General features: G+C 33.5%; 1 protein-coding gene across 7 annotated transcripts; it reads left to right on the top strand.

Annotated features, from left to right (window-relative positions):
• Positions 1-7,371: 7,371 nt before the first annotated feature.
• Positions 7,372-12,798, top strand: LOC107937150 (uncharacterized). Of its 7 annotated transcripts, XM_041109206.1 has the most exons (6): positions 8,760-8,894; positions 9,031-9,093; positions 9,615-9,694; positions 10,462-11,280; positions 11,368-11,484; positions 11,574-12,798. In XM_041109206.1, exons 4-6 carry the CDS (start codon positions 10,468-10,470, stop codon positions 12,438-12,440), a joined length of 1,797 nt encoding a protein of 598 aa, XP_040965140.1. In that variant the 5' UTR covers positions 8,760-8,894; positions 9,031-9,093; positions 9,615-9,694; positions 10,462-10,467; the 3' UTR covers positions 12,441-12,798. The 7 variants fall into 7 exon arrangements, with proteins under 7 accessions (XP_040965137.1, XP_040965140.1, XP_016725510.2 ...); XM_041109203.1 differs by lacking the exons at positions 8,760-8,894; positions 9,031-9,093; positions 9,615-9,694 and adding exons at positions 7,372-7,783; positions 7,913-8,073 and having other exon boundaries at positions 10,396-11,280; XM_016870021.2 differs by lacking the exon at positions 9,615-9,694.
• The last annotated feature ends 481 nt before the right edge of the window (positions 12,799-13,279 follow it).

Raw genomic sequence — 13,279 nt, 5'->3', positions numbered from 1 at the left:
TAGCATACGGCTCCCCAATCTCCAGATTGAACAGACCCGGTGACTGGGTAACCGTCCACCAACAATCCCAATTGCAGATTCACATCTTCCAAAATGATAGTGCACTCTTCACATGGAAGATGGAATGTGTACGTCTCGGGTCTCCACCTCTCAATCAATGCACTGATAAGTTTTGGGTCTAACTTGCATCCTCGGCCTACCGTCGCCACGTGCCAAAAATCCGCTTCCCGCAGGTAATTCTCTACCAACAGTGATGGAGGATCATGCATATTACAGATATAGCATTACAATATCCGATCTACAGACTTTTATAACAAATAATAAATTAATAATTATTTAAAATTGCATAAAAAAATCTTAAATAATATTTAAAAATTAAATTTAACGCTTACCAGTTTCATTTGTTCGATCGATATGCGCTTGTCATCAAGACGAATCAATTCTCCGGCCATTGCTAAATTCGTACAAATTTTTACGATTTAAAAAAATTTAAAAAATTTAAAATTTTTTAAATAATTAAAAAAATTAAAGCTCTTTTAAATATGGATTTGAGAGAAATTTGAAAGGAGATTGAGAGCAAATTGAGAGGAAATTAAAGAAATGATTTATTTGTGAAAAAAATGAAAGGGTGGGGGGTTTTATAGTTTTTTTTACCGTTGGGGGGTCACCAACGGTCAAAAAATTAGCCGTTGCTACTGTTCACGCGCGGCCAAAATGCGTCCCCAGGGGAGCGCTTATGTGGTAGGAAAACGCGTCCTTGAGGGCACGCTTTGTTGCCACATAGGCAAAGCGCTTCCTTGAGGAAGCGTTTTCCTGCCACGTCCCCTGACATCGCGCTGATGTGGATGCGCTTTCAGGGAATTGAGCCATTCCGGTAATTAATTTTTTATCAGGCCCATTTCAGTAATTTTTTAAAAAATGGGCTTTTATTGATATTTTGCCCTTCCAAATGAATTAGAACATTATAACAAACAATTAATAAACAATAAATTGTTATAAAATAAAAGGACAAAGAGTAAAGAATAAAGAAAATGATAGAGCAAAAGAGCGAAAGTATTTTATTGATTAATGAGAATAATATACAACACTTCTCCAAAGTCTATATTTATATACATAAGAAGTATAAATAATAGAATTCTACTTCTAATAACTACTAGAATTTAAAGTATATCAAAACTTGATCTTGATGGATATCCACCTAATAATAAAATATTTATAACACTCCTCATTGGATGTCCATTGGTAGATAATGTATCTCGTTAAAATCTTACTAATATAAACATCCTTTGGGGAAAAAATTCTTAGTGAAGGAAAAAGAGTACACATATTTATAATATGCATAACATACTGCCTCATTAAAAACTTTATCAGGAAAACCCAATGGGACAAAACCTCGGTTAAGGAAAAAAATAGTACAACGCATATTTACTCTCCCTCATGAAAAGATCACATAATATCTCATATTCTATGTATTCAATTTTGACTACTAGCTTTTCAAATGACCATTTGAACATATTTGTTAAGCATTTATATCATCATTCTTTTGAAAGTTATGAGTGAGGAAACTTTTGGAGAAATATATTTTGATCTCTTCAAGAGTTTCAACAATAATCATAACAAACTTTAATCATGATTCTTCTATAAAAATACAAATAGGTGTTTTAGTTCATTTTATAATCATCATTCAACTACTATTCACTAAGTCAGATTTACCACATATGTTCAAATTATTTCAATTCATATAAATGAACAATTTTCCGAGAATTTCAATATGCTTCTAGTATTCTAAACCCTTCAAGGATTTTAATATAAACTTTACTATATAGTTATTCATAAAAGGTTATAACAACAACCATTAGACGCAAGTTAAATCTTTTATGAACTGCCAGTTTAATAGTATATCTAAAGGTTATTGCATCCACCACAAAAAAGAATATTATATCTTTTCATAATCAATGTCAAGACTTAGTGAAAAACTTCATATTTTATTTTGGTTTTGCAAAACTACTTCATTTGTACCACCATTGGCTTTATACCTTTAGATATTAGGACTATTGGTCCAAAAACTACACGAATTTAATTGTACTTGAGTTGCGGCTTTCTATTTTGACAAATCTATTCCATATCTAGGCTACCATGTCTTCTATGTTCGTTGGAGCAAATATTGGAAGCCGTCCAACTCCGAGATGAAATGAACGCACTGGTAAAAGAGGATAAGTATGAGCATGAGGTTCCCGAACTCGAAGAAGAGGCCTACCTTACCATAGTTGAACATGACATGTTGAATATAAGTGTTCAACAAGAGTTCGGAGTTGAAGACCGTGACGAGGTTGTGAGAAACGAAGAAGGTATCTTCACTCCGATTGACAAATAATTAAGATTAAGATTAGTAATATAAGTAGGAGTAAGAGTAGGTGCAAAATTAGATATTGAAGATGAGTTTAAACTAGAACTAAGTGAAGGTGTGGAGGAGCCAACACACTTTCCAATAATTGTTGAAGAGGAGCCAACTGATGAACTTAATGAGTATATATATATTTAGTTTGAAACAGGAAGTGAAGCTTGGGTACCTATAGCTTATAACAACTTGAGTTTGTAATGCCCGAGGCTATAGTACACTAAAACAAGCTTTAGAGTTGGTTAGGCTTTGGAAGAAAGTGGTTCATGATGTGGTTGTTTAGCAGGTCAAAAAATAAGACAGCAACAATGTTCTCGAATGACAACGGGGTCCTTATTCTAATCATGAAGAACAAACATCGGTTCAAGGTTTAAAGGACATCTTGGAAATTCTTCTATGGAGGGGATACAAATCGCTCGAAAGTTGATAAGTTTTCTTTTTGTTAGTTCTTATTTTGTTATTATTTTCTTATTATTGCATATTTTGCTTTTGGTGTGTTTGCTTTATTTTTCTGTGTAGGCCACCTATTCAAAAATTGCACTACAAACTTGAGCTTAAACAAGAAGGTGGACAATTTTAGTTTGTGTTGATGAGCGATAACGATATTTATAAAAGTCTATTAAATCTTCTAATCTTTGTTTGGGACACACATTGGGGACAATATGTAATTTAAGTGTGGGGGACATTTATAGAAAATTTGCATGCTTAGTCATTTTTTATGGTTGTGTGTTTGTTTTATTTTTATTATTTTAATTGTTGCATAGTGCTTGAACACGATTTGATTGACAATTGGTGATTTGTGGTATGTTTTTATGTAATAGATTATTTGAGTTGTACAAATTTTGAATGATGTTTGATGAATTCTATTCTTTGTAAGTAAATTGTTTAGTTGAATTGGTTACATTGCTTAATAGAGTAGAGGTAGTTAAAATTTTATGAATTTTTTTTTCAATTTTTAACCGAATGATGAATGAGTATGTGGATAAATGTCTGAATGCATGCATTGGGATTTAACATTATTTATGGAAACAAGTAGAATCATGTTTTGGTTTTGTATATATTGAGATGCTAAGGGATGACCTAAGACATTCTTTATTAGCTAAGAGCCTAAATGATTAACCTATAGGCTATATACATCCCTAGTACCCAAAATTTGAGCCTTGTGATCCTTTCTTGATGAACCAATGTTTTTGAAACTTTTAGCCTAAAGTGAGTTAAAGACTTAACCTTTCTCGATCCTTGATCTCGAATTGCACTATAGAATGGATGTCAGGTCACGGACATTGAGGGTTAGGTAGGAACAATTTAGAGGTTTTAAAAATGTAATTGAGCAAATAGTGCAAAGATGGTTAGATATAGCGTGTATAGGCTCTTACAAAATGTGCGAAGAACGAAAAATGTGAGAAAACAAAGAAAAAATTATGAGAGTAAAAAACAAAGCGAGTGAATAAAAAACATGGTTAGATATAAAAGCACTGTGAGTGAAAAGAGCAAGAATTGTAATATATGCTTAAAAGGAGAAATCAAGCTTTTTATTGTCATAGTGCACAAATACTCGTTAAGCTATCTATACTAGTCAATATCGAATCGTATCTTCCACATTATTGGAGAGAAAATGAAGGTGAGAGAGGAAAAGTAATGTGGTGAGCTTAATGATTACATATAGGGGAAATGGGAGCAATGTCATGTTCTATACTGTTAATAGTGCTTGAATCGTTTTGACCTAACCTATTCTTTGAATACATACCAACCTAAGCCTCAGAACGTTACAAGCCAAAAAGTCTTATGTGACCTTAACATTGATGTTTAAGAAACCAAAACTTGTGAAACTTAATAAGAAATAAATAATTTAAATTCTTTCATGTATAAATGCATCATTTATGCATGCCTTATTTTGATGGAATAATGTGGAAAATGTCATTACCTTTATTTCAGTTTACTCTGTAACTTTGTGAACTAAAATGATTTGCTCCCAAAGTTTTGAATTTACAATGTATCATTCTTAAGTTGTATAGTAGAAGAATTTATTACATCGTACATACCTATTAATTGATTGTCAAATTTGTTCATTATTCAAGGGTCGTCTTTTATGCATGTTTCTTCGGTGTTTGCTTGAGGAAAAAAAAATTAAATTTGGGGGAGTTTGATCTGCCATAATTTGATACGCCAAATTAGGCTCTCCATTACACTTAAAAAGTTTATTCTCAAGCAATTTAGGTGTTTTTTAATTACTTTTGTCGATTTTTAGTTTTTATTCTTAATAAATTGTTTTTGTGAGTTTTATGCTATTTTGAGACCCAAATTGACCAATCGTGTCATGTGGAACCTAACAGTATGATTAAGTAGTGTAAGGAGTTGATAATGGCCCGAACTTGAAAAAAAAATCACCTAGAAAGGGGTATCGCAATATCAAAACATGAAAGTCATGATACCCCTAAAATGTTGAATAAAGAGAAGTGAGGTTATCTTCGATGGTATTGCGATACCAAGCATGGGTATCGCGGTACTGAGACACCCTAGGACCCCCCCAATTCAAGACTGCTGTGGACATCATGATATCAGAGCTTGGGTATTGTGATACCGTTGCTTGATGGGTGAAAACACTGCAGGGACAATTTTTTGTCCAAACAAGCTTAAATATTTGTTTTCATTTAAGGGCATAATGGTCAATGTTAGATTAAATTTTAATAGACTATAAATACCACTTTAAAAGCCATTGAATTCAGATTTTGGTGGCTAAATATCTCTCTAGTTTTCCTAGTTTTAGGTTAGGTTTTCTTTTCATTTTCTTTTCTTTTCATTGTTAGATTAGATTTTCTCTTTTCTTTTTATAGTAGATATTCTTTTTATTGTTTTATTTCTTCTTTCTTGTTAAATATTTTTGTAAATGAAGATGGTTCAAGCTTTTGGGTGTCATAAGTTCCACATCTAAATGAACATTTCTTAGCCTTATCTTTATATTGTGCATATCAATTGTTTGATGAAATGTCTGGTTGGATGTTAAGCTTTATTATGTGCTAAATTGTTGGTTAATTGGTTGATTGGTTATTTGTTAGTTTAAGTTAATGTTTATTCTTGAATAATTGATTGTTTGATTATATCGAAATGCTTAATACGCTAGAATTAATGCCTCTAATGGAAAATTCAGATAAACGAGATCGAGAGGAGAGTTTATCCTTAAATAGTTTGATATGATTGTGTCAAATAGTGAGACCGAGAGGAGATTTATATGCCTAGGTGAGACCGAGAGGATAGCTTAGGTGGCATTTCTAGTCTAAGATGAGATCGAAAGGAGATTCCTAGCTAAAAGTGGCAAACAATATAAACATTATAAGTTCATTTCATTAGTTTAATTAGCAATTGACTAATCAATCAACTATCGTTTTTATCATCTACATGATCTAAAACAATAGGAATAAAGTTTACCTTAGTAGTTTAATCGATAATTTAAATTTAGTTTATAAACAATTTATATTTGAATTTGCACTAATAATTTTCGATTCGATTAGATTAGTAATTGCTTAACTTGTAATTAACTTGATAAACACATTTACCAATTTGGAAATCCCTTAGGTTTGATCCTTGGAATACACATGTGTTCCATTGAAACACTACAATGTTACAACTGATATGTCACACTTGCAGCAAATCACTTTATATTTGATTGTTTTAGTGTTGATTCTCCGCCCTGGTGGTGGAAGCGGTAAACTATCTCCTTTGAAGATTATTATAGTTCCATCTACCATGTCCACAATTACGTCCTTCGAATTTTTTACATATTGTTATATTCATTTTAGGGGATGGAGCAGGTCAAATAAGACATACTTTATGATTTTTATTTATTTATTTAATAACTTGTTTTTTTATTCAACCACAAGTAAACAATATTTTTTTTCACAATATTGCTACTAAAGGAGCACATCTAAAGCATAAAAAGTTAAAAAAGTTTTCTAACAAGTTCTTATTAGTAATGTTCTCACCATAAAATGTTAATTTAAGAACTTATCCTAAATACTACAAAGTTATACTCACTCATAATTTACTCATAATTTTAAAATTTTGCAACTTCAAGTGCATCTAATTATAACGATCTTTAGATAAAATTATTATATTCCAATGGTCATATCTTTCTCTTAAAATTATTCCACAATTTAAGTAGATAGTATATAGTCTAATATTCTACTTTCAACCCTTCGTGGGGTTGTTGATAAATATAATTCAAAAGTTCAATCCTTCTTTATCATTTTGTACTACTAATTCAAAAGCTTTTCCAGAGCTTTCAACTAATTTTGTACTACTAAATATTGCATTAATATTAGTTTGTTTCAATATTGAGACTGAGTAGAACATAATATTAATTATCACAAATTTTGGTCCATTAAATACTGATATATTAACTCTTTTGGAGCTTTAAATTAATTGAGTACCATCAAAGATTGATTTGTTTTATTATCAAACAAGAAAATTGTTCTTTTTTATATTCCTAAGGATAATATGCACTATTGAACCGGGTGAGCTGGCAAAGTAATAGTTGAAACGAGATTTTTTAAAAATAAACCTTTTAGTTGGACTAATGAATTGGTGGCTTGACCAGTTTGACCACCAATCCGGTTTAAAAAAAAATATTGCATATTTTCATTTTCATTTTCCAAAATCATTTTTAAAAATTTTAACTAAACATGTTTTCTTCGTTGTTTTTAATTTTCCATAAAAACAAAAACAAAAATGAGAATGACCTTTATTTTCTGAAATCATGCGAAGCCTAACCTTTTCTCTTTGCAACTATTTTTGAATAAAGTTTAATCGTATAAAAAAAATTAATATTGTATTTAAGCTATTTAGATTCGCTGCATACAAATAAAACATAAAATGCACCTAACACAACTTTAAAGCATTCCTTTTTTGAATTTCAAAATATCCTAAACCCATAGTTAAAAGGCTTTTCCTTTTTCGACCAGTTGGTCAATTGTCGACCTTAGTCCTAGTTCCAACTCTCTCCGCTTCTTTCCCTTGTCCTTTTTCTTTTTATGATGCATTCTTCTTTTCTTCCCTTATCCTTTCTCTTCCCCTTTTTCTTATTTTTTCTTCCTTTTGTACCACCGACATGGCTACTAGTGTTGTCTCCTCACTGGTAGCAACACTCTCCTCCCCTCTCTTCAACCATTTCCTCTTAACCCCACCTATTACTCCGCCTATCCCTTTTCAAATCTTATTTTATTTCCATATCCTTGATTGTCCCTCCCCATCCTCCAACCCCTCCACTGTCACTGCCCATGGCACCTCCTCCCCAACCATTCTCTTTTTCTTTTTTCCGACACAAGGAGATATTGTTTTTTCAAAAAAATAATTTTAGCCCAGGGATTGGCCCTTGGCTCCTCCTATGAGGTAGGTTTTCAATCTAGCTTGTGAGGACTTGTGTTTTCTTGGGTCCATTGTAACTCGATTTTCTCGAGTTCTGATGACTCAGTTTTATGATTTTGAGCCGACTCATTTTCATCTATGTTTAATTTGAAGGATTTAACATTTTATGAAGTTTCACAAGTTATATTGGAAGGACTAGATCATCGATGTTGTATCTAACACACCAATTCAAAAGATTCATTCTAGTGGTTGATGCCAATTGATGTGGCTTATATCCATGGTGTTCGGCGCTATTTCCAATGTTATTTCCTAAGGTTGGATGTTTTTCTTTTATTGCTTAACTTTCATTTAAGTGTTCATATTGATTTATTTGATATGTATTTCCAATGTTCAGAAATCTTTGTGGCTTATTTCCTTTGATTGTGATGTTTTTTTGACGTGTCATAACCATATACTGATATGTATTATCGGCGGACATCTAAAGGAAAAGTTAATGAAATGGTTGACGAAAAACCTAATTAGAATGATGTTAATAGTTTAAAGACTCAATTATAATATTTTAAAGTTTGAAGACTAATTTAGAGTTTGACATAAAATTTGGAGACCTTTAGTGCAATTAACTTAAAAAACGTGACAATTTTACAATGATATCAGAATTGAATTGGATCAGTGGATATTAAGGGTGGGTTTGGATGGGCGATTGTGTGCGGTGCGGTGCGTTTAGTTTACTTTTTGTCTCACGCTACAGTATCGCTACAGTATCTGATCTCACCGCCACCGCTGTTTTTATACTAACCGCAGGTAAACGTACCGTCCATCCAACCTCACCCTAAATCAATAAAAAAACTAAAATTGAGAACTTGAAAAATTATATTTTAACAAAAAAAAGCTATGGAATTATCAGTATATTTTAATTAATTTTTTAAAATAGTTAAATGGACAAGCGGAAGGTAAAAGCCATTGCATTTATATAGAATAAGGTTGAGAGGGAAAGAAGGGTAGTATGGTAAACTTGATAGAAAATACCAGTTCATTTAGGCGCCCTAGCATTTGCTATCTTCTTTCACATCTATATAACTCTGAATTCTAAACGCAGCTGGTTCGCCGTTCGTTCAAATTTTTATTTTAAGAAAAGGTTATGCCTCTTCTTTTATCTCACTAAAGATTAATGAGAAAAAATTCCCAGCGAAATTAGAGATATTTTTAAATAAAAAATTATCCATTTTGGCGGATTCAAAACCCTAATCTGTATGTTTGATCGGATTTCGCAGCAGTGTTATCTGGAGTGTAATTCTTTCTGTCATTGATTGTCTGCAGGGAAAGAAAAAGTCAAGGTAACGAATACTTGAATTTTTGTTTTGTTTTTATTATGACTTCTTTTTTGCTTTGATTTACTTGTAAAAGTTAAATTTTGATGTAGATTAGCTTTTTAGGCCTTTGTAAAAGCTTACAATTCAATTTATATCTATGATTAGTGAAAATTATTGAATGATTAGAGCTATGATTGAATTTGTTTAAATTTACTTTTGCGTGTTTTACTTGGGTTTATCTGGAACTTGAATAAAATTTTGTGCATTTGTATGTGGTTCTTTTTTGGAGAATTTATCAGTGCCTAGACAATGATTGGGATCTAATTAGATATTTAGATGTATGCGCGTCGAGATGATATACATTATTTGTATGCTACATCTCTTTTGGAATATTGAAGACATTTAGAATGAAGGAATCATGTGGAAATGAAATCGAGCTTGTTTAATAGATATGTGAAACTGTTGGAAGGGAAGAAAAGAGTTGAATGTCATGGCATTTTATGTTATTCGGACAAATTGTTTTTAAATGTCTTTTCTGTCTCCAGATAATGTGGTGTGAGGTGAGAGGGAAAGCTGAGAAACTTCGATGTTCTCCATTTTTGTTCTTTGTTCTAAGTAGGAGAAAGTAAGGGGGAACTCTCTCCTCTCAAGTGATATTTGCTTCATCTGGTTCCAAGCGCAACATATAACTTTACATATTATATTGTTTTGCTTTCGAATTGACAGTTAGGGTTTTCAGCTGTTCAAAAGTAAAAAAGACTCAGGATTTGCGATTACACGGTTCTTAATTTTCCTCGGTAGTAATTCATGACTAAGTTATAGCCAATCAATATCGGTTTCATTCATGTCACTATGTGAACATAAAATTTTAAGACACTTGGAATGTGGTATTTCAAGACGGTTGGAATCTGAAAATATAATAGCTTCTGCCAGGTTTATATTTTAAGACTGTGGGAAACTTTGTATTTCAAGATGGTGGGAATCTGTATATGGACTCTACTTTTGAATATGTTACTCTACCATGGGTATCTGGGGAGTAATATGTTTCTGTATCTGTTTTGGAGCCTAATTTATAAATCACGTTCACTGGCAAGAGAGACTGCAAAGCTTCTTGCATGAATGATTCTAGTTTCCATAAGCTTATTTACCTCAATAATGATGTTAACACATTAAATTTACATATTTGATTAAGAAGGATTTACAGTTCTTTTAAGATAAGGTTTGCTTTTTTCTGTGTACTTATTTTCCTTGAAGTTTACTCAATATGCTTGACTGGTTTTAGACATTCCCAAACTGCTCCACTCTCTTCATCCCTCTCTCTCACAGGCATTCCTTCCTGGTTTAGAATTTTATCTGCTTGCTGGCTCATTTGACCAGAGCTTTGTGGTTCAGTTGACTATGGAGATAGAAAATAACAAAAATGAAGCTGACACTATGGCGGAAGACTTGGCAAAATCAGAATCATCTGAAAAGAAAAGCCCTAATTTATTGAAAGCCAAATCTGATATTGCAAAGTCAGTGGCCAAGAATTTCTTGAAGACAAGAAAAGCAAATGTTACTTCTGAGGTCCTGAGGAAAAGGCCAAAAATGAAAAGCATGGGCATATCAGAGGGCAATAAAGCAGCTGAAAATAATGTTAAGAAGTTAGATCCAGTGGAAAAAGACCAGCAAAAGGATGCTACTACGAGTACGGAGTATGTAGAGAAGAGCCAGCAGATCCAAAAGAATGAAGAAAATACATGTGCATCAGATAGCAAGGAAAAGATTACCAAATCAAATGACGATCCCAAGAAACAAAGAAATGGTGAAGGGCCTGGTCTTTCAAATAAAGATAAGAAGAATGAAGAAAAGCGGGAGGGTAAGAAAAAGAGAAAACGAAACGAAAATAAGGAAAGGCACCGTAATCCAGTGAATAATAACATGAATGATGAAAAGCGTGAGGGTAAAGGAAAGAAACAAGAAATTAAAAAGAAAGAAAAGATTGATGGTCTAATATTCATGTGCAATGCTAGGACCAAGCCAGATTGTTTTCGATACCGTGTAATGGGGGTATCAGCTGGTAAAAAGGATCTTGTGCTGGGTATCAGACCAGGGCTTAAGTTATTTCTCTATGATTACGATGTCAGGCTTCTTTATGGTATTTATAGGGCAACCTCTTCTGGTGGTATGAAACTTGAGCCCAAGGCTTTTGGTGGGGCTTTCCCTGCTCAGGTACCATTTTGTTTTAGCCTTCCTTAACTTACATCTCTTCTAATTCATTACTTAAAGAGATTTGTGTACCAATGACTTCTGTTTCAGGTGCGGTTCAGCGTCCATTCTGATTGTTTTCCTCTGGCAGAGAACATTTTCAAGAAGGCTATAAAGGAAAATTATGATGAAAAGAACAAATTCAAAACTGAACTTACTGCTAGACAAGTAAGGAATAGTTTTGTTACCTGTTGGTTGGATGTTCATGGTCTCCTTTCATATTTTAGGATATACGGTATCTGAACTTTCCCTTTCAGGTTCGGAAGCTCACAGAACTTTTTCGACCAGTTCCAGTTCATTCAACAGCACTACCTTTTCACTCCCCATCAAGGGCAGCAGCTCGAATCATTGAACACCCTGAAAAAAGGGAAGCTCATGATAGACCAAGGGAAGCAAGGCCCTCATCACACAGAGAAGCATCTGTTAGAGACCCTTATGCTAATATCAGTGCTAGGAATTATGCTGGTTTTCCTCATGAAAGGAATCAGCGAGTGGCATATGGAGAGGTGGCATCTAATAAGAGGGAGGATGGCCATCGTGATTTATACCTCAGTGAGAAGGAATACAGAACTTATGGTCTTCTGGGGGAGAGACGAAACTTGACTCCACAGCATCATATCGCTCCTACATTAACATCTTACCTGGGAGATTACAGAGAGCCACCTTTGCGACAACCAGACACTGCATACCGGGAATCTGTGCCTTTGCAGAGAGATGTAGTTCGCTCTGATCCTCTTCGCTTGACTGAAAGAGAATACCGGACTTATGATTTGGGCGCTACACGAGAAATGCAACCAACAGTTTCTGCAGCAACTGCAAATACATCTGGTGCTGGTGCTTCTATCTTGGACTCCTATATTGCGGATCCATATTATGGCCGTTATTCTGGTGATCCATTGGTGGATGCTTACCTGTCGCGTCCAAGAGAAGCACACCTGATTGAAAGTGATCATTTGAGGAGGATAGAAAGCAACCAAGCAGAGAGATTGTATTCTCAATATCCTTCTGACGTTTTAGTAGATCATAACCGGATGCAGCGGCATCGAGATGTTAACCCTGCATCTGCTTCTACATCAGTTTCATCCCGGTATTCTTTTGGTGGTGCATCTTTGCCCTATCGCTGAGAGCTATAAGTCCCTTCATATCGCTAACCTGGAACATGTTTCAAAATTAGTTGACTTCTTTTTCTATTTTGTTTGCATGCATGTTGCTGAACTTCAATAAGCTACTCTGTTAAATGGTTTTATCATATTTAATTAGGATAAAGCAAATTGCAAATCAGTACTTTCTGAAGCTATCTGGATATGGTTGCATGGGAACCTGGTTGGATATTTTGTTTGACCCTTCTTTGCCAACCTACCTATTCAGCTCTTTGCTAATACATTGTTTTAGCCGCATTCTGTTTTTATATGCTGGCAAGACTGGCATTGAAATCTGAGTTTTGGATACAGATACTTGTCTGGCACAAGTATGATTATAGTTTTTATTTTGTTCAAGTTTTACAATGTTTTCGTCGTACATGCGTGTCAACATATATGTAATTGCTGGTCTTGGGTTTTAGTTCACTCTTTTTGTCCATGAATGCTTCATTCAACACCTTTATCCCTTTATTATTTTTCTAATAGATCTTTCTTTTGGTTTTTCTGTTCAATTAAATATTTCTTATGTTGTTTCGATTCTATCTTCCTGGATTTGCTTGTATTTGATGCAGATCAACTAAAGGATTAAGTTGACTAAAAAAAAATTAGTTTAGCATGAGACTAATCATTAGGTTGAAGTTGTGTTTTGTACAAATGTTCCTACCTCAACTTCATCTCTTGGGGTTTTTCTTTGAAATCTTTTATTCTAACTCTCTTTGGATAAGGCTCATGCTGTCTCAATAATTCATTTATTATTTAAATAATTTGTTTTAATATTTTATTTATTTATTAAATAAGAAGAGCTGGTTGGGCCGGTTTGAATT

This window comes from Gossypium hirsutum, chromosome D13 (genome assembly GCF_007990345.1).
Source record: "Gossypium hirsutum isolate 1008001.06 chromosome D13, Gossypium_hirsutum_v2.1, whole genome shotgun sequence".
Taxonomy (NCBI): Eukaryota; Viridiplantae; Streptophyta; class Magnoliopsida; order Malvales; family Malvaceae; genus Gossypium; species Gossypium hirsutum.
This window is presented reverse-complemented; position numbering and strand designations above follow the sequence as displayed.